The sequence below is a fragment of the Emys orbicularis genome, chromosome 11 (assembly GCF_028017835.1).
Source record: "Emys orbicularis isolate rEmyOrb1 chromosome 11, rEmyOrb1.hap1, whole genome shotgun sequence".
Taxonomy (NCBI): Eukaryota; Metazoa; Chordata; order Testudines; family Emydidae; genus Emys; species Emys orbicularis.
Window position 1 is genome coordinate 16,915,909 of NC_088693.1, and position 19,012 is coordinate 16,934,920.

Below are 19,012 nucleotides of genomic sequence, written 5' to 3' on the forward strand. Positions count from 1 at the left end.
TGACATTAGGCAAGCCACTTAACTTATCTGTGTGTACCATGGAGAGCAAGAGTCTGGGCCAGCTTTATAAAGGAACAGGGGCACCAGTTAAAAAACAGCATAAGACAAAAAGATTAGCATAAATCACAACATAACCAACATAAAGATGTTAGTTCATAATAGTGTGAGGTTTACATGCTAGCTGTGGATCAGTTTAACCATACCCTTTCTTGAGGAGGTTTTTTTTAAATCATCCTATGTATCCTATATCTCAAGGGTTCCCACTTGCTAACCTGCTGCACCTGTTCTTCCAACAGGGCTTGACTCATTTGGCACTTCTAATCATTCATAGCCCTGCACCCATCAACAGTAGCTTTTACACAAGTGTATGCATTTGCCTATTTGTCCTTTTCATCGTTTACAAGGAAGGATTGAAAGAGAGACAGATCATTGTAGGGATTAACAAAATGACAGAAACCAAAAGAAGATTATTTTACCGTTTACACTACAATGATATTACATCCACTCACTCATACCACACCAACAGCAAAACCAAAATCAGGAAAGAACTGTATCTCCAAAGGGAAAAAACAACGAAAATCCAAAATCTCTTGTAAAGAAAGACCACCATGTAACAGCAACTCAATTCCCCCATCTATAAAATGCCTGGAGATAATAATATTTAAGTAATTAATGTCTGTAAAGCATGAGACAAAGTACCAAGCATACCTGTGGGCACTGTATTATTATTAATAAATAATAAGGTACCTTTTGTCAATGAATGTTATCAAGTAATCACAAATAATTATGTATTGGATTGTTAATTATTCTTTTCATTAAAGTTAGGACATTTAGCAATTTGACTCTTTACAATTAAGTATGGTCTTTAGATTAAATATATACGCTAGTTACACCACTGGCATTTTTCTTTCAATTTATACCTTTGTTTTTTTAGTGGCTTTCTTGCTGCTCCAGTCTGGAAGAATCTTCTTGTTTTCCACATTTTTTTCAGTATGCTCTAATGAAACAGAAGTCACCAGAATTTGTTCATGTCCACTTTGCTTTGGAGGGTTAATTATTCCTGAATTCAGAAAGAGATTAGGCAATTTATGGATCTCATCATCATTACACTAACAACAGCATTTGATTGTGTTTAGGAGTAATCCAGTGTTCAATTATGGGTCAGAGTCTGATACTTCTATTCATGTCAAATAATCCCATTCTTCAATGGAACTACTTGTATAGTAAGGTGCTGTTCAACATAAGGGTGGCAGAATCTTGCCCAAAGCACTTCCCAGTTATCAGGAGGAGAGAAGAGAAGACACAATTTAAAGTCAGTCTTTGACTTTTAAAATATAAACTCTTTGCAAATGAGAAACAAAATGTTACAATGATTTTTAGGAAGTCGTTAGAAGAGCTGTATTGTTATTTTATATTCTGATGGAGAGAAATTTAGCAAACTCAGTTTGTTGACAAAGACACAAATAGGAAATTATACCTTACTCCAGAATTTTTTTAGATCAAATAGTTCTTTTTATTTACGACATGTATATTATGTAAAACCAAAATCTAAGAAAATAAACAGTGCTTTGTAGAATAAAATGATAGTTGTGTTTTTGGTGAAGTAGGGTAAAGAAGAAGGGTCAGATGAAAATATTCCAGGAAAGAATGAGTTGACCTCACAATCTGATGTATTCTACATTTTTTGCATCTCTTCATGACAATTTAATTAAGATATAAACCTTACAAGGTTGGTGCAGTGAATATTAGCATTAAAATCAGTGCAATCTTACTGCTACCAACTTCTTATGAAGCAATTCAATGCTTGCAGTTTCTATTCAATTTGTTATAATGACAGTGTTTAATCATGGAGTCTACTCTATAGCACACTGCTGAATTGAGGTCACACATGTGACTATTCAAGCATGTAGCATATAATCTATAACTAAGATTTCTCTCCTGAATCTCTCTTAGCTGTGCCATTAATTAACAATACATTTCTTTCGAAAATAATATGTATCAAAATATATTTTATTTAGCTTTGATTCAAAACCTGCAGGGGAGTTTGCAATAAAGACCACAATATGTGTTTGCACTCTAATATACTGCAATGGGAATATGGCTAAATCAACTACATTCCAATATGTTTAATTAAAAACCTTCTCATATACATTCTGATGAAAGACTATTTAGTTTTAGGTTCAATTTAAATAACAGCAATTTAGCAAAACATACTTTGGTGGCCTTACCCTAAATTTAAACCTGATGTCTAGTCTTACATGATCATTACATGGGATTTCTTGTATGAGGGCAATGTGGCACGGAGTCATGCAAGTTAAATAAATCAGTGTCATTTTTTTAGTTGCAATAAATACTCTACCTTGACAAAGTGTTAGCAAAAAAGTTTCAGCCTGTAGATTTTTTGCTGTTTTTTTAATAGTTTTCTTTTTAGAATGTAAACTCTTTGGGGCAGGGACTGTCTCTTAGTGTGTGTTTATATGTGTTAATCTAAGGCTAGATCCACAAAGTGATTTAAACATTTAATGGTCACTTTGGGCACCGAAACCCAAAATGTAGATCCTCAATGTTCCTGCTCAAATGCTACCTAACCCTGTAGAAGCCCACATTTCCATTGGAAAGTCCCCATGGCACCTACACTTCTGCTGGTGAGCATGCACAAAGCTGCCTAAGTCCTGACTCCCAGCACCTAGCTCCTACCTAAACCGCAGTGGGATCCTCAAACTAAATGTTCCCCCACCTAGCTCACCTGGAGAGCCCGATCAAGTGGGCATTCTCAGAGGATACCTACTAACACAGAAGGAGGTGGTAGTGTAGCCCAGTGGCTAAAGCACTTACCTGGGATGTGGTCATTGGAGTAGGGGCTTGGACCAGACTCTTCCACATCCCAGGTGAGTGCACTGACCACTGGGCTATAGAGTCACTCTCTCACATTTCATTCTCTCTGGCCCAATGAATATTTAAATATTTCATAGAAAGTGGAACAGCTTCAACAGGAGAGATTTAAAGCTACATCCAGAATACCTTGTAGCCCAGTGGTTAGGATATTCACACAGGAAGTGGGAGACCTGGGATCAAGTCCTTTTTCCAAATCAGGCAGGATGGATTTGAAGCTGCACCTCCCATTGGGCTATAGGCTATATAAGGGGTGGAATAGCTGCCCCCATTTTTTTTGAGAGAAAGGGCTGAGCTGATTTAGGTGTCAGAAGAGGTTTCATGGCTGTGAATCCCAAGTGGAGGGAGGTGCCTGACTCCATTTGAGAGATGGAGCTCAGGCCGCACCCCTCTCCTCGGCACTAGCTTAAACAGCTCCCTGCTCAGTGACTCCCATTCTTAGGCACCTAACTCTCCTCATGCACTGAGCAGGGAGCCTGGGTGTCTAACTCGGGGCTGTGGATTCCACTGTGCAGCAAGGAGCCTAAACATTAGATGTCTATCTGCCCTTTGTGGTCTAAGTGCACAGTTTTTAACAGTAAAGACCACCAATCCTAATTGGGGCTTTTGCGCGTTCCCATAATACAAAGAATACATAATACTGAAGTAGGAAGAATTAAAATGTGTACACCACCCAAAGCAGTTTAATTTACTCTGTTATTTGCAATATTTCCCATTTTAAGTACAGAAATTACTCCATGATAAAGATAAATACTGCGGTGTAATAAACATCCATTTTTTTTACTGGTACTTGTACTTTTAGGCCACAAGCCTGCAAACACACATACACACATGTACCTTTACACATTGGCAGTCCCATTGAACTCAGTGGGACTATATTCAATTCAGTTTGTATATATAAAGATACTCATATGTGTGTTTGCTGGATTGGGGCCTTAGCATGCGTCTTTCATTCTTTGGGAGCTATTGTTTTATATGTTATATTTAATGCACATCCTGCTGATCCATCAAAATAAGTGTTTTTTACTACTGTCTATAAATACATTTGTACAGTGCAGTAACATGTCAAAAGACTTATGTTTATAATTGAGGCAAAATATTCATTGGTATAGAATTGATGCACTGATTCCAAATTACTTTGTATTCCAAGTTCAGTTTTGAAAGCAAGTGTTTATGAATGCGTCCTTTTAACATTTAATATCACAATATGGCCACTGACAGCAAATTGAGAGCCTGATTCTGAAAGTTGCTGAGCACATGAAATTCTTATTCAAATCAGTGGGAATCACCAGTGTTCAGCATTTCTGAGGGCTGGCCCTACTTTTCTCTTAAATATAGTTTCTTGAGGAAGGGATTTAACATTTTGCACAATTTTCTTTGAGGTACAGATATGCATTATGAGCAACCAAATTTCCATTGGACTCAGGTCACCAATTTGATAACCTTATATATTCACATAAGGAATCTTTTCTGCTACAGGCTTAGCATTCCCATTATCTAACGTCACTATTACAGGGCTTCTGTTAATGGAAACAGACATTAGGGCAGAAATAATCTAATTTCCAGTGTAATTGGCATTTTACCTGAGGAGACTGGTTTTGGAAGGCGACTTTGAAAAGGTCGTACAACTTTGGCAGTCATGGTAGGATCAGATGTTGAATGACTAATCATGTTTTCCACAGATTCTGGGCTCTTAGCTGTTGAAGGCACTTCTCGCTCAAGAGTTTTGGCTTTTATTGAAGGAGCTGAAGGGAGGGCTTGCTCAGGAGGCATGAAGACTTCAGTTTCTAAAGTTGATTCTTGCTTAGAAACATATCGTCCAGTTGACCGGTTTCCTGAGTCTGGGAGAGGGAAGGTTCCTATCCCACTGTCCAATGTTCTCATCTGGCAGCAAGACTCTAAGATACAGGAAGATTGTGTGATGGGAGTGGAGCTAAAGGAATCACTAGTATTTAAAGACAGTGAAAGGGGCTATGGGAAAAGAGGGTATCTTGAAAGGAAGGTTTTAAGGAAAGAAAAACATTTCACATTTAGCAAGTGTCAATTGTAATTGTAACTTCTAGTATTTCACGTGAAACATCTTTTTAATTAAACACAACAAAACATCACATTCAAATACAATTAAACCACAACAAAAAGATAAAAGGCAAGACATTCTAAGTGGCATGACTTAAACTCTTGTTATGACAATGGCTAAAAAGGCATGTACTAGAAACTAATTACTGCTCTTAATGGTTGGTATGAATTTCTTTAACAGTTTGGAGAGAATTCAGAGAAGACCATTAACATGATTAAGGGCTGGAGGTAGGATTACAGGAAAAAGTAAAAGAATTAAGAGTGCAGTGCTCTCCTTCCCATGTGCAACATGTACAATAGGAATTCATTCCTCCTCTAGGAAGGAAAGGGGTGCTAATGTGCCACTGCCAGAAGTCATACCATCAATTCTTGCAGATGACCAAGATCTACAGGATTACCTGTAGATATCAGCCTCTGAGGGTTCCCCAACAGGCCTCCCATAGCACATGGCAAGAAAGCTCACATCCCTGCCTCCTTACACTTTGGCTCAGCTGATGTCATCTAGTCACACATGCCCTATGCACTGTCTATTCAAATTGCAGAGGAGCAGTTACTGCTGATCAGGGAAACAAGTGTTTTAGTTGGTAAATTCCTGACAGGGGGACATGACTCAAAGCCTCTCACTAAATCCCTCTCCCTTGGTCTTCTCAACTGGGTGGTGTTTGGCTCCACCATAGCAGCCATGGAGTAGAGAGAGGGATGCAACTGTGGCTCCCCTACGTGGTGGATGGGATGCAGCTGCCAACTGCCCCCTCCTCCCTGACTGACCCCCAGGACTCCTGCTCCCTTACCCAACCCCCCCGCTCCCCGCCCCCTTACCAGCACCAGGAGCTTGCAGCAGCGACACCTGGCCAGAGCCAGCTGTGCTCCCCACGCTGCCCAGTGGGAGCGGCAGACCAGAGCGTGCCCCGTGCGGCGGCGTGGCTGCGTGGCAGGGGGGACAGCGAGGGAGAGGCCGGGGACTAGGCTTCCAGATTGGGAACTCAGTGGCCGGGCAGGACGGTCCCGCAGACCGTTGTTTGCTCACGTCTGTAATAGATCTTTTCCATCTCTATTTTCTATGCTTCTATGTACTGATCTTTTGATGATATTCCTATTTGCTATTTAACACCATCATAGTTAGCAGTACTCTGTCAAGTCATGTTCTGTTATTTTTCCTCTGCAGCATTTCTAATATTCTTAGAGGTTTGAAAATATTTCTCCCTTACACATTTTGCCTGTCTGCTTCTGAAATAATGGCTGTTTTCACTTAATATTTTAATCTTAACTTGATATTGGTATAAGAACTTATCTCCCGCCCCCTCCCAAAATTTGTTAGGTGGCTATTTATGTTTTCAGTTTCTTGTCAGAGGAGTAGTAGTTGTATCTATCTATCTATCTATCTATCTATCTATCTATCTATCTATCTATCTATCTATCTATCTATCTATCTCAGGTATTTATATGGCCCCTAATTACTGTAGTATATGAGTGCCTCACAGTCTTTAATGCATTTATCCACATAACACCACTGTGAAGAAGGGAAGTATTGTTATCCTCACTTTACAGATGGGGATCTGAGGCACAGAGAGAGACTTAGGACTTGTCTACACTTAAAATGCTGCAGCGGAGCAACTGCAAGGCAGGCAAGTGCCTTAACTATTGAACTGTCCTTCCTCCTTTTTAGTTTTAATCTCTCTAGTTTTGTTTTTTTTTAAGCCACAATAACATAGCTACTTAGAATTCTGTGGACTGTTCCTACAGATTGTAACAGTGTTACGGTAGGTTACATTCAATGGGTCAGTCCTGGTCACATGCTACATGGACTAGCAGGGGTTAGAAACACCATGGATAATAAGCAGACATTTACTGACAACCCCCTACCAACTGAAAGAAAAACAGGAGTGAAGAAGAGATTTCCATTAATTTCTACTTCGCTGGAAGGATGGTGACTGATGTGGGAATCTTAGTTTGGAGAGGTATAGATCAGATAATAATGGAAATAATTCCAGGGCTTCAGCAAAGACATGGGATAAACTGGGTGGGATAAAGAGAAGACCATATTTTGGACCCTAAATATCTTAACAGCATGCCTTTTATGGTCTGCAGTGTTAATATAGGGTCTTATCCTGCATTCCAATTTCACTGGGAATTCTGCAAAAGGAGAGCTTGTAAGAACAAGCACACATCTTGTAACGTCTTTTCCATCACATTGTTTAAAAAATATTCTATATTAGAAACAACAGTCAGTCCTTCCTAATTACAGCACACCGATGTCTGGTACTGGACTCAAATCAAATAACAGATGCTGATCATGCAAGAAAGTAGCAGTGGCCTTCAATACAGGCAAATTGGAAGTGAAAGACTATCAACTCTTTTTGGAACAGCTTCAAGAAAGAACACATCTCGTGCCAGAGAATCTCTCTTTCTCATGACTCATCTTTACAAATCCTAAGAAACCTAACGTCCATGAAAGATGGAGCTCATAATCAAGAGAAAGACTAGTAAGGACTGTGCTGATTGCCAAAAAATGATTCTTGAAAAGTGGAAGTCCCCAGCTGTTCCTAAAACAATTGATTAGATGAGAGAGCGACCTGGGAGCACAAAGTAAGTCTCACTTAATAAAAACAAATACTTTTAACCAAAAATAAGATCTTCTGTAGAATGCTGTACCTGGCTAACCAGCTCTGTAAAAGGAAAAGACGCCATGTTGTAAAACAGATTTTCGAAAGAGCTCAGTGCCAGGTTTTTAGTGTAGAGCACCCACCACAGGAGCTGGGTTTTCAAAAGGGCTCAGTATTCAGCAGCTCCCACCGTGACACTGATGGCCAGATTTTCCAAACAGATGTGAACCCAACAAGCTAAAATCTGGCCCTAGATCTAAACACAAAGGACATCACAACTTTCTGTGTAGTGCGTTAACTTTTCAATGTGTATTACTGCTTTATACCTTAAAGCTTATTTTATGAATACAAATAAACTATTGTTCATCCATGTGTGGGTTTTGTCCCGGAGAACGATTTGCATTATTAAGTGAATGAGTATTAAGTATTCCTGTGTTTTGGATTTTAAGTTCCATGAGGCAACTGCCAAATCAAGGTATGTGGAACACTCATCAGGGATGGCTCCCAAGCCAAACTGCTTAAGCCCGAATAGGACTCCTTTAGGTTCTCTTAGCCCTGTCCTGGGGTTTCAGTTGGAATACTTGCATTACTAAGTGCTGATCAGTATGCGTAAGGTTGCATAATCAAACTCGAGGTTATAAAATGACTCAGCAGAACATTAATGTCCCCAAAGGAGTCATATTTGAACTTAATTGCTATGGTTAGGGAGTCTTCCCTGGCAAGTATGCCAAATTCCTCGGGGGGGGGGGAGTTGTTTGTTTGTGTTTTTTTGCCTCAGGGAAGAGAGGCACTATTCCACAGGCATTACTTTGTTATAGTGGTCACAGACTTACCATCTGCCATACTATTGACCAAACAGTCCAGAATCAGTCTCTGAAATACAGAAAGAATTTTTCCTCTGCCTGGAGTTGATTCTGCCTACAAAACAAAGTCCCTATAACTCCTGTGGGGGGGATGCATTCTTCCAAACTGAAAGCAGAAATAGGCCCAGGACTTTGGGACATTTCCAGGGGATCACAAACCTCTTCACTCCATGGGGACCTCCTGAATCCTTGTGACAGGCAGCAAACAATGCTATCTCCATATTTCCCTATGGATGGCACAACTTGAGGCATACCTCTGGGTTTAGCGAAACTTCCTCCCACAAGCTGTTACTTCTACAGAAGGCATTGGCCATTATGCTCTCTGATCTAAGAATTGACTGAACAGTTATGCATTTGTAGAAATTTCAGTCTAAGGGCTTGTCTACACTGGCACTTTACAGCGCTGCAACTTTCTCACTCAGGGGTGTGAAAAAACACCCCCCTGAGTGCTGCAAGTTTCAGCGCTGTAAAGTGCCAGTGTAGACAGTGCACCAGCACTGGGATCTATTCCCCTTGTGGAGGTGGTTTTTTTAGAGCGCTGTGCTGCGACTACACAAGCCACATTAAAACGCTTCCACAGTGAAGATGTGCCCTAACTTCCACATTTTCATACAAAAGATGATCATCCATTCTGATCTGGATTCCCCTAGTCTGATAAGGTAGACACCATGGTACTGTAGTCTGACAAACCTTGGAATTTAGTGTCCTGTGGTGACAGCATTGAGACCTCTCCAGACAAAAAGCAACTGCATATTTTATAGTCTGAAATAGGTCTCTGAAAACTTAGCGAGATTTAAAGAGGGACTGGGTGACTATATGGATAAACAAGAATATCCAGAATTCTAATGTTAATAGAAGAATTTTGGAAGGGATATAAAACATGCTTCAGGATTTACACTAATTGCTAGCTATTAAAATGAGACCTTCGGGGGGGGGGGCAAATTATCCCATATCTGCCTTCTATGGAGTCTTTCACCTTCCTCTGAAGCATCTGGTGCTGGCCACTGCCAGAGACAAGTTACTGAAGTAGACAGATGTCAGGTTGGAGCCAGTCTGACAAGTCCTATGTTCCTATGGTATGCCCTTACACTGCTTACTTAAAAATCAGACGGTAGAATCCATGCATCTCCCTAAGTAAGGATTAGTCAGGGTAGGTTGGCAACCACGGACAAATATTTCATCTCGTTAGGACGCCTCATCCTAGTATAGAAATGAGGCCTGGTGTACGATACATTAAAACAATTAGATTTTTTTCCTTTAAAATACCAGCAACACATTCACAGAACTCATCACTGGCCAAATTCCTGGGTTGTTTTAAAACAGTCACGTTACATAAAAGAAGCGTTCTTACATAAGACACCTCTTGTTTCCGGTTTCATGTTATATGCAATTTGGGAAATAGTTATTTGAAAAAAAGAAGATAAGGTGAACAGCACAACAAGAAACCCCGAGGGCCTGATGCTTCTGTCCTTTCTCAGGTTAAAATTCCACAGTGATGTAAATAGGGGAGTTTAGTTCAAATAAGGACTGCTAAATGAAAAAAAAAATAAAGCATGTACATGGAGAAGCCTCTTCACAAGGCTTGGCTTTGTCACCCTTATCCATACTGAATAGTACCTTACTCTGCAAGTACTGATTTCAAGGAGGCTGCCTGCAAAATAAAGTACTATTCAAGGTGAGTCATGAGGCAAAATCAGGGCCTACAAAACTTTCACCTTAGGTACAAAGAAGCACTCTTGGGTTGAGCTTCCACAAACCAAGGTTCAACCTGGAGAAATTTTTAGCGAGAGCCTGAATCTCTGAAAATAGGGTTTTATAATGGAAGTGATGACATAGCCTTTCAGTACAGCTTCTTAGATGCACTGCTCCAATAATTTACAAAACTATTCTTATTCAGAAAAAAAAAAGGCATTTGCAATGTATTCTCATCTTCTGGATACTTGGAGAGCTTTCCAAAACATTTGATCTGTGAAAATGTTGGATCAAAGACTCGCATTCCACTCATAAATTCTTACCAGGTGTTTGGTTTATTCAGGAGTTAGCCAATAATCTGAACAGATCTCAATTATTCCTTAAATAGGAGTCTAATTCCAATTAATTAAAAATATTTGTAGGGTTTTTAAAATATAAAGCAGTGTAAATTCTAAGTATTACCAAGTTTGGGAATGCATTTACATGCATGCATATAAAATGATGATTAAATAATCCTTGGAGTCCCTTAAATTTGAAATAAAATGAATAAGCCCCTGATCAGCAAAGCAATTAAGTACATAAATAGTCTCAATCAAAATAATGGGACTATTTATGTGCTTGAGGGTAGGTGTATGTCTGTGTGCTTGTTGGATAAACAAAATATATGTTTCTGGACATGTGTGCAGACAAGGAGTTATACCTCTCTATATCTCTCTAGTTTTAGATTTCAGCATGCCTAATCAAAGTATTGTCCTGTATTGACCTGTGCTACGATTGACAGAGGATGGTCAAAAGTCAATCCTCCCTTGGCTAAAGGTGTCAGGATTTCTAGAAACTTCGCTAATCACAACAGCTCTGACTCAGACAGCATCACAAGGTTAACACAAACATTTTTGCTGGTTACCTTAATGTAAACAAACAACATTACTTCTACTTCAAAGCACTGAAATACTTTCACAGTTATAACTGCTGTAGAACTAGGAAAGGTGTATACAACATTGGCTACCAGAACCAATTTTAATGGCAAGTCATGTAGATTATCACATTGGCTATCTAAACTTAAAAAATAACAAAATGTTTTTAGGGACATAGAGCATCTGTGTTCAAACAGTATATAGGTAGCTCTCATTAAACATGGCTTCCTGGGTAGTGTAACTACAACTACCATTGCCCACAGGGTCTTAATTTCTTTCCTATTAATGACCCACTTTATGTAAAAAAGGTTACATTTACCCTTGAGCAGAGGGCACATATCATTAGAACTAGTGGGGAAAAATATCGTACAGGCATTTTTAAATTTTTGGCCAAAAACCCAAAAGTGTTTGGTGGAAATCCTTTGGTTTTTGGCTGAAATGTTTTGACAAGAAACCTGAAATTTTTCACAGAAAGCAGACACTTTTCACAATCAAATTCATTTGGTCAAAAACCTAAATTTCCACTGAAAAACAGTTTATGGAAAATTCTTGACCATCCTGCTCACCACTCAGCCTTCAAAATAGTGTTTAAAGTGACACATAACTCTTGTGTGGGTTGTCTGCACGGGATGAATGACTGCACTGAAAATGAAGGAGACATATTCGAACCACTAAAATGAAGCCCCCCAAAATATTCTGACAAGTGCTCTTTCTTTGAATTAGAAACTCATCCTGTCTCTAAAAGTTACACTGGCATATGCAGCAGATGATATGATGTGGTTTTTGAGCCAGATATGGAGCACAGCTAATTTTTTCGGTATTTTGAAACATGCCAGATTATTAATTATCACTCTTTCTTCTTTCATAATAATATCTCCAGTGTAAATAGATCTCTGCAAAACTGCTTTACCAGTTAATAAACATCTTTAAACTACATGCGGCATTGGCAAGAAGAATTTAAACTACAGATGGCAGAACAGATCTCTTTATTTGCACATCCTTCTCTTCATCTGCAGTGCTAACGTAACTACAAAAAAATGTACATACTTCTGCCAAATTGATGTCAGTTTTAAAGCAGATTATTCCTTTTGGGCTTATACTACCATTTGATATAATTAGTCAAAGATGAATGCATCAGTTGTTTACTGTCTGGATTAGAAGTATAACCAATATGCACACCTGAAGCCGCTAAGCCTACTATAGGTAAAAATCTGAGGTGAATTAGAGGTAAAAATTTATATGAACATTATTCTCTTCTCACTTACAGTAGTTTTACACTGATGTAATCCTATTAATTGCAATGGAGTTATTCCTAATTAATACTGGGGAACATGAGAGAAGAATCAGGCCCTATATCTTCAAACTGATTAATGTAAATATGAGCTTTGCCCAAACTCAGGGTTGCTCAAATCTGGGTTGCAGTTCAGGCCCATTTCTAATTAAAATTTTTCTATAAAACTGTGTTGTGGACCTTATTTGTCCTTCCCCACTTATCCAACCATGTCTCTTATTGTCTCACCCCTTCTCCTGTCTTTCTGCATACCATCCAACTTCAATACCCTGATTGTCCCACAAATATCTGCATGCTCTTTTCCATGACACCCCTATCCATGGAACTGTCTGACTGGAAATACCAGATCACTACCCTCTCTTCATTCACCCACCTCTCCAGAGACACACTTCTGCCTACAAGAATGAGTCAGACACATTTATTTGTAATATTGATAGTAAGTAGTAATAATAATCTTCTGCTCTACCATGTTGTACGCTGACTTTTACCATATTCTGTTATTCCTGTCCATCTTCCCTCTCCCATTTTGTTATCCCTGTTCTTGCATTATGACAAGACAGATTGTAAGCTTTTGGGGGCAGGGATCATGGGTGAAATCCTTGTCCCTATTCAAATCAACAGAAGTTTTGCTAGGATTTCATCCCATGTATTCTCATTTGTGATTTACCTAGGGCTTTTTTGGGCAATGCCAATTATTTTTAAGAACAAAAGTTGTAAGAACAAAATTATTTATGGACACTTTCACTTGTTCCTTATCTTTCCCAAAACATCAGTTGTTCCTCCAATTTGCTATAATTATTTACTGGGAAAAGCTTTAGATTTTATCCAAGAAAATTAGATGTTAGGATAACAAGTGTGATATGCCTTAACAGGAATGGTGGGACCTTTAATTGATGTAAGGTAAAAATTCTAGCGCTGTGTGTAAGAGTCATTGTGAATTTTTAACAAAATTGAACTGCACTTACCAGATGTGAACAGGGCCAGGCGAGAAATGGGGTTTTTTTTGGAAGGGATCAGACTCCTCCTTTTTGACTATACATAACTTTGGTTGTACATTCTCACCTGCCAATCAGCATCAATGATTTGCAAGTGTGCTTAAGCACTCCCAATTGATGATTAATAGATGAAGAGAAGGTGAAATCCTCAAATCAAATGTACAGGATGAATCCAAGTTAAGCAGAAGAAATGATAAATTATTGCTACAGAAATGTGGCTATTCCTGATGCTTCCATAGTTCAAACATGTAGTACCACAGTCTGAGAAAGGATAGTCAGTGTTTGTAGGTACTGAACTGGAACTCAGGAGATTGGGGCTCAGCCACAGGCTTTTTGTGTGACCTCGAGCTAGTCACTTAGGCCAGAACTTTTAAGGTATTTAGTCACTTAAAGATGCACATAGGTACCTGGGCATCTAACTTCCATTGAAATCAATGCAACATGGGCACTAGGTGCTTTTGAAAATCCACTAGGCACCTAACTGTATATTTAGGTGCCTAAATACCTTTGAAATCTGTCCTATAAAGAGCCTGAGACTTAGGAGCCTAGGCGTGCAACGGCGAGTGGAGCAATGCCTCAATACCTTTAAAATCTGGGACTTAATTTCTCTGGCTCAGATTTTTAAAGCTATTTAGGCCCCGAACGCTCATTGATTTCTGTGCCATTGGTTTCAATGGGAGTTAGGCATCTAAACGCCTTAAAAAAATCTTGCCCTTTGTGCCTCACTTCTCCATCTTAAAAATGAGGCTAACAATACTCCCCTACTTCCCAAGAGAGTTGTCAGAATAAAGCCATTCATGTTTAGCACTTAGATACAATAGTGATGGGGCCATACAAGTATCTACATAGACAAATGGAGCACCACAGACATATAGGCTATGAACTGAATCCTAGCATATGTTTTCTGTTTTTACTCACATTCAGTTGTGAGCAGACCAAACCTCAGTCTCAACCCTAGTACCACTGAGGCTGGAAGCCAGAGTTCACTGGCCGGTATTGCTGAAGTCTTAGTCTAGGATAAACCAGGAAACTTGACTGAAAAGGTTAGGGGCCACTGATTACATGCTCTTACAGGAACCTCGAGTAACTGGTGCGTGGTCTCATTCACATTAGGGGTGCCTCCTTCGCTTTTCTGCTAGTTAATAGACAAGAGCAGTGACAGAGCTCTGAGTCCGTAAATGTTGTCTCAGGCACTGTGAAGTCATTGATAAAAGATGTGCACAAGAAGCTCTGCATATTGCAAATGCAAAAGAGAATGTACTATATTTATTTTAGAAACGTCACCCATTTTTTTTTAATAGCACAAAACAATGCTAAAATAAAAGCTGTATAAATATTAAATGAGGCTTTAAATAATGTATTAGTTATGCACAGAGGGTGATTTTACTTAATCGTAATGGTAATAACTAGTTATATATATACACACACGTGCAACTAAATGGCTTTATTTCCCAATTAATGTAGTGAAAACTTGTTAACAGACTTTTCTGAGTGACTTTCAGTTGAACTATCATCTTTCTTATTTCAGCACACAAGTTCAGCTCCTCCAGAGCAGATGATATTCTAATCACTGTATCTGAAAGCTAACTGTGTGTAAACAGGAAGCAGCAGTTGGTGACAAATGGTCATGATCTAAAGCCAGAACAATGAATACTGATTTCTTTCAGAAAGTGTTTTCCCCATAACAAATGTCTGTAATATAAATGCTAGGTGGTGTTTCAAAAACATCATTAGCATGAGCAGTTGGGATCAGCATACTGTACCTCTCTGCCTGCTAGAGGCTGGAGATAGACAAAATAAAATAAATTTGATTTTTTTTCTGTTTATGAATGGCCCTCAGATTGTGAAATTCTCAGATATATTCAATATTCAAAGTGACGCATGAATTTATTCAGTGAATATTTCATGCTTGTGGAGATTACATTATGAATAGTTGAAATTGTGCTATGCTGCTTAAAGTCAATGAAAAGACCGCTATTGATTTCAATAGGCTTTCAATGAGTTATGTAACTAACTGGTAAGAATGTGAATTTTGAATTACATATTAAAATAAAAATATGAAATTCATTTTTTGCACTTCAAGCATATTTCCGCATTCAAGATTAAAATTTGTTTTTCATGAAAATTCATGCTCCTAAAACCCATTCCACCATTTGTGCAAACAGAACAGAAAATCAGTGTGTGCACAAGTGAAGTGAATTGGAAAAAACCCGAACATTCATAGAAAATGTTTTGTAATATTTCCTCAGCTCTACTACAGACATGTGAAGTAGTGTTAATGGGAAATGCATGACCAAAGCTCCACACAGAGAGATGAAGATGTGTCCACAAATGGTTGTAACCAAAATATGTACTAACCAAAAGCAGTAATCTGTAAAATATAAAAGTCTAAAATATAAGGAAATCATATTTATACAGAGAATAATGGCTTATACTACCCCAAATAATTGGGATAATTAGGTGTATTCTGTATATACATGACATAAATTAGGATAAATTGGGCAAGATCTTAAACTGGGGTAAATCAATATAGCTCCAGTGACTTCTGAACTGTGGCTTTGAGCCACAGTTTAAATGGTATTTTAAATCCTGAAGAATAGTAGATTTTAAGTATCCAGAATACTAATCAGAATATTACCTGTCTATAACTGTAGGAAGCATCCGGTTTTCTATAATTCCAATTACATAATTTAGTACTTCCAGGTGGATAAATGTAATGACAAAAAATAAAATGAACAGCAAATCATTGTGACTAACAAGGAAATGTTGATCCAAGATATTAATATTCTCCACAGAAAGGAGAGCTAAACAGTATACCATAGCATTGCTGCAGGAGACTTGGCAATTATCAACTGCTATGTGTATTATCTGTTTGAAGTAGGAATAAATTATTTGTCTTTGCCAGACTGTGAAGAAGGTAAGTTGACATAAATTAGGAGATACAAATGCATGCTAGTTTCTTATTCACAATAAAAGATTCTCTACCATCTTCAAATATACACATAAAATTGCATTCCATTATTGCAGACTCCTTCATACTATCACTTCATAAATACTTTTCAGAAGACACTCAATAACTAAAGTTTTTAAGGCCCGGCTTGACAAAGCCCTGGCTGGGATGATTTAGTTGGGAATTGGTCCTGCTTTGAGCAGGGGGTTGGACTAGATGACCTCTTGAGGTCCCTTCCAACCCTGATATTCTATGATTCTATGATTCTATTCTAAACAATAGTCAAGGGACTAGGCAACACACAGTATCTGCACACACGATTTCTAAAGGCTCTGCAAAGTGCATGCGGATCCCAAGGATGGGAACACTCACATGGGCAGGGGAGTCAAGGATAGGCAGAGATGCCTTGTATGTGGAGCTGGGCAAGACCACTTTACAGCATAATCAGTTCATGCAGGGTAGGTGAGGCTTTCCAATGTGCAAACCAAGAGGTGCAGGTAAAGAAGGTCTCCATTCTGCCCTTCTTTGTCCTTTGGGGTCAGCCACTCCCATTCAAAAGAGGAAGTGAACCCACATACACTGGTCACATGCATGACAGAGAGAGAGAGAGAAAGGAGATTTTGGAGACAGGAAGAAAGGGGAAATACAAGGGATGCTGCCTGGGTCAGAATATAAGACACTTTGGGGGGGAGGGGAGAATGGGGTGAGGGCATGAAGAGCAACAGGCACTGAGATAATATTAAACCTGTTCTGGGATGGATCTGACAGGCAGGAAAATAACTACAGAGAGATCACTGGAATCTACCAATTGTCTGCACACCCATTCCTTTTACGTGGCATATTTTGTACTGCTGCTGGGCACATAATTCGCATATGTTATCATTAGCATATGGAATATGACAGCTCCCCACCTGTCTGCATGGCCAAACAGTCCTGTGCCTGTAGACTGAGTGGTGCAGAGATTTTGAAAAGTGCCCTCTCATGAGCTACACAGAGCTACAATGCAAAGGAATTGGCAGGAGCAGTGGGTGCTTTTGTAGGATAGTAGCAGGTGAAGGTACTAGTCTGAATGGCTTCTTCCTGTAATTAGTTCTGTCCTGTCTGCAAATCTGTGCATGAGTCCACAGGGGCTCTCCTTTTGTACTATGCCAAATGACTGTGAGAGCATGAGGCACCCTGCCACATCATCTAGAACCTATATAGGCCTGGTAGGCTTTGATGTTGCAAGAGGTAAATAGTTTATTTTTAACATTTATTAATATTCAAGCTGCCGAGGTACAGAGGCTGAGTAGGCTGTAAATGTGGCTGATAAGCTGTAGCCCCATTACAAAGTCTCAATTCAGCCAGCACTCATATTAAAATCTGTGTACGCACTCACAATGGTTGGGTTCTTGTAAGGCTTAATTGTCAATCTGTGTGTGCCCATAGGGCTTTTGAAAACAGGTTTCATTCTGGGCGTGCAAATAAGTACATGACTACAGGTACCACTGTTCACATATAAGTGACTCATGGAACATGTGACCCCTTACCATTTCTCACATCAAACATAACATCTTTAGAGTACAGATTCCAAACACATCAGAAACAGATTGGAAATTGATTCAATGCTACCTGTGTTGTTACAGCCAGTAACCTAACGCTTTCATCTGTAGAGACTTTTAGGTATTCTATCGCTTTATTGGGTGCTGAAGGGGAAGATAAAGCAAATATCATTCCTTTATCTGATCATGTGTAAAATGAATCAACCAACCACTATCTGTGATAAGATGATTGCTAAATGATTCTTCTCAACTTCTATCGATGGACTGACGAAAAAAATTAAGACTGACATTGATAAGTTACTTTCTCAGGCATGGAGGTTTCATGACAAGAAAGGATTTCTTTAGACTCCAACACACACCTTATCAGAGGGGTCCCAGAATCTTCCCCAAATTTGAACAACTTCTGAATGACTGTACCTATTCCTAACCACATTTTAATTTCAATCACCTTTCTTTACTAAATGGACATCCTACAACAGATCAATTTGTTCACTGTCATTTGTTTTGTTATGTGATTTCATTTTATCTTGATAATTCATTATTGCCCTCACCTAATCTGCCCACAGTTTTTCAGGACTCTCTAAAGTAAATGTATTTACTCAAATATGTCAGGCTTAATGGGTCTATTACAGGATGACATGTGTCAGACTTAATGCATAAACCACATTAAGCGAGCTTGTTTCCATCATGTCTATTTTCATATTCTCAGAATGGAAAAACATGAAACCAGACAGTTACAACTTACTTAATATCAACATAACAAACTACCCAGCTGCAGCATTTTATAAAAATGGTGAGTGTTGTAATGTTAATTAATCATTTGCTTGGTGGGAAAAGAGGATAGTGGGATAATTTCATGCACATTTACTAATTATGACAGTGAGACCTGGATAGCACCATTAGGTATGCGGATGGAATAACACTAGAAAGAAAAGCGTATCTCCCAGTAGCCTACCTCCAAAATGATCCATACTTGGTTCTGGGAATTTGCTGAACTGCTGAAGGCACTTAAAGACCTACAAGCTACGGAAAAGCAGCCTCCAGTGACTTAAAGGGCTCAGTTGGGAAAATGGGCTGAGCAGGAGCTATTCTTGGGAACCTGCTCAGTATATTTTTGGTTTCAGGGCAATGTGAGCAGGAAACCAACTAGGTTCACTGATGCAGGCAGCTGATGAGAAATGACCTGAGAACTCAT

General features: G+C 39.0%; 1 protein-coding gene across 1 annotated transcript in view; it reads right to left on the reverse strand.

Moving 5' to 3' along the window:
* Positions 1-19,012, reverse strand: part of NCKAP5 (NCK associated protein 5) — a 471,806-nt gene that overhangs the window by 36,133 nt on the left and 416,661 nt on the right. Inside the window, 2 exon segments of the mRNA XM_065413737.1 lie at positions 921-1,060; positions 4,476-4,790. Of these exon segments, the coding sequence (XP_065269809.1) occupies positions 921-1,060; positions 4,476-4,790 (455 nt within the window).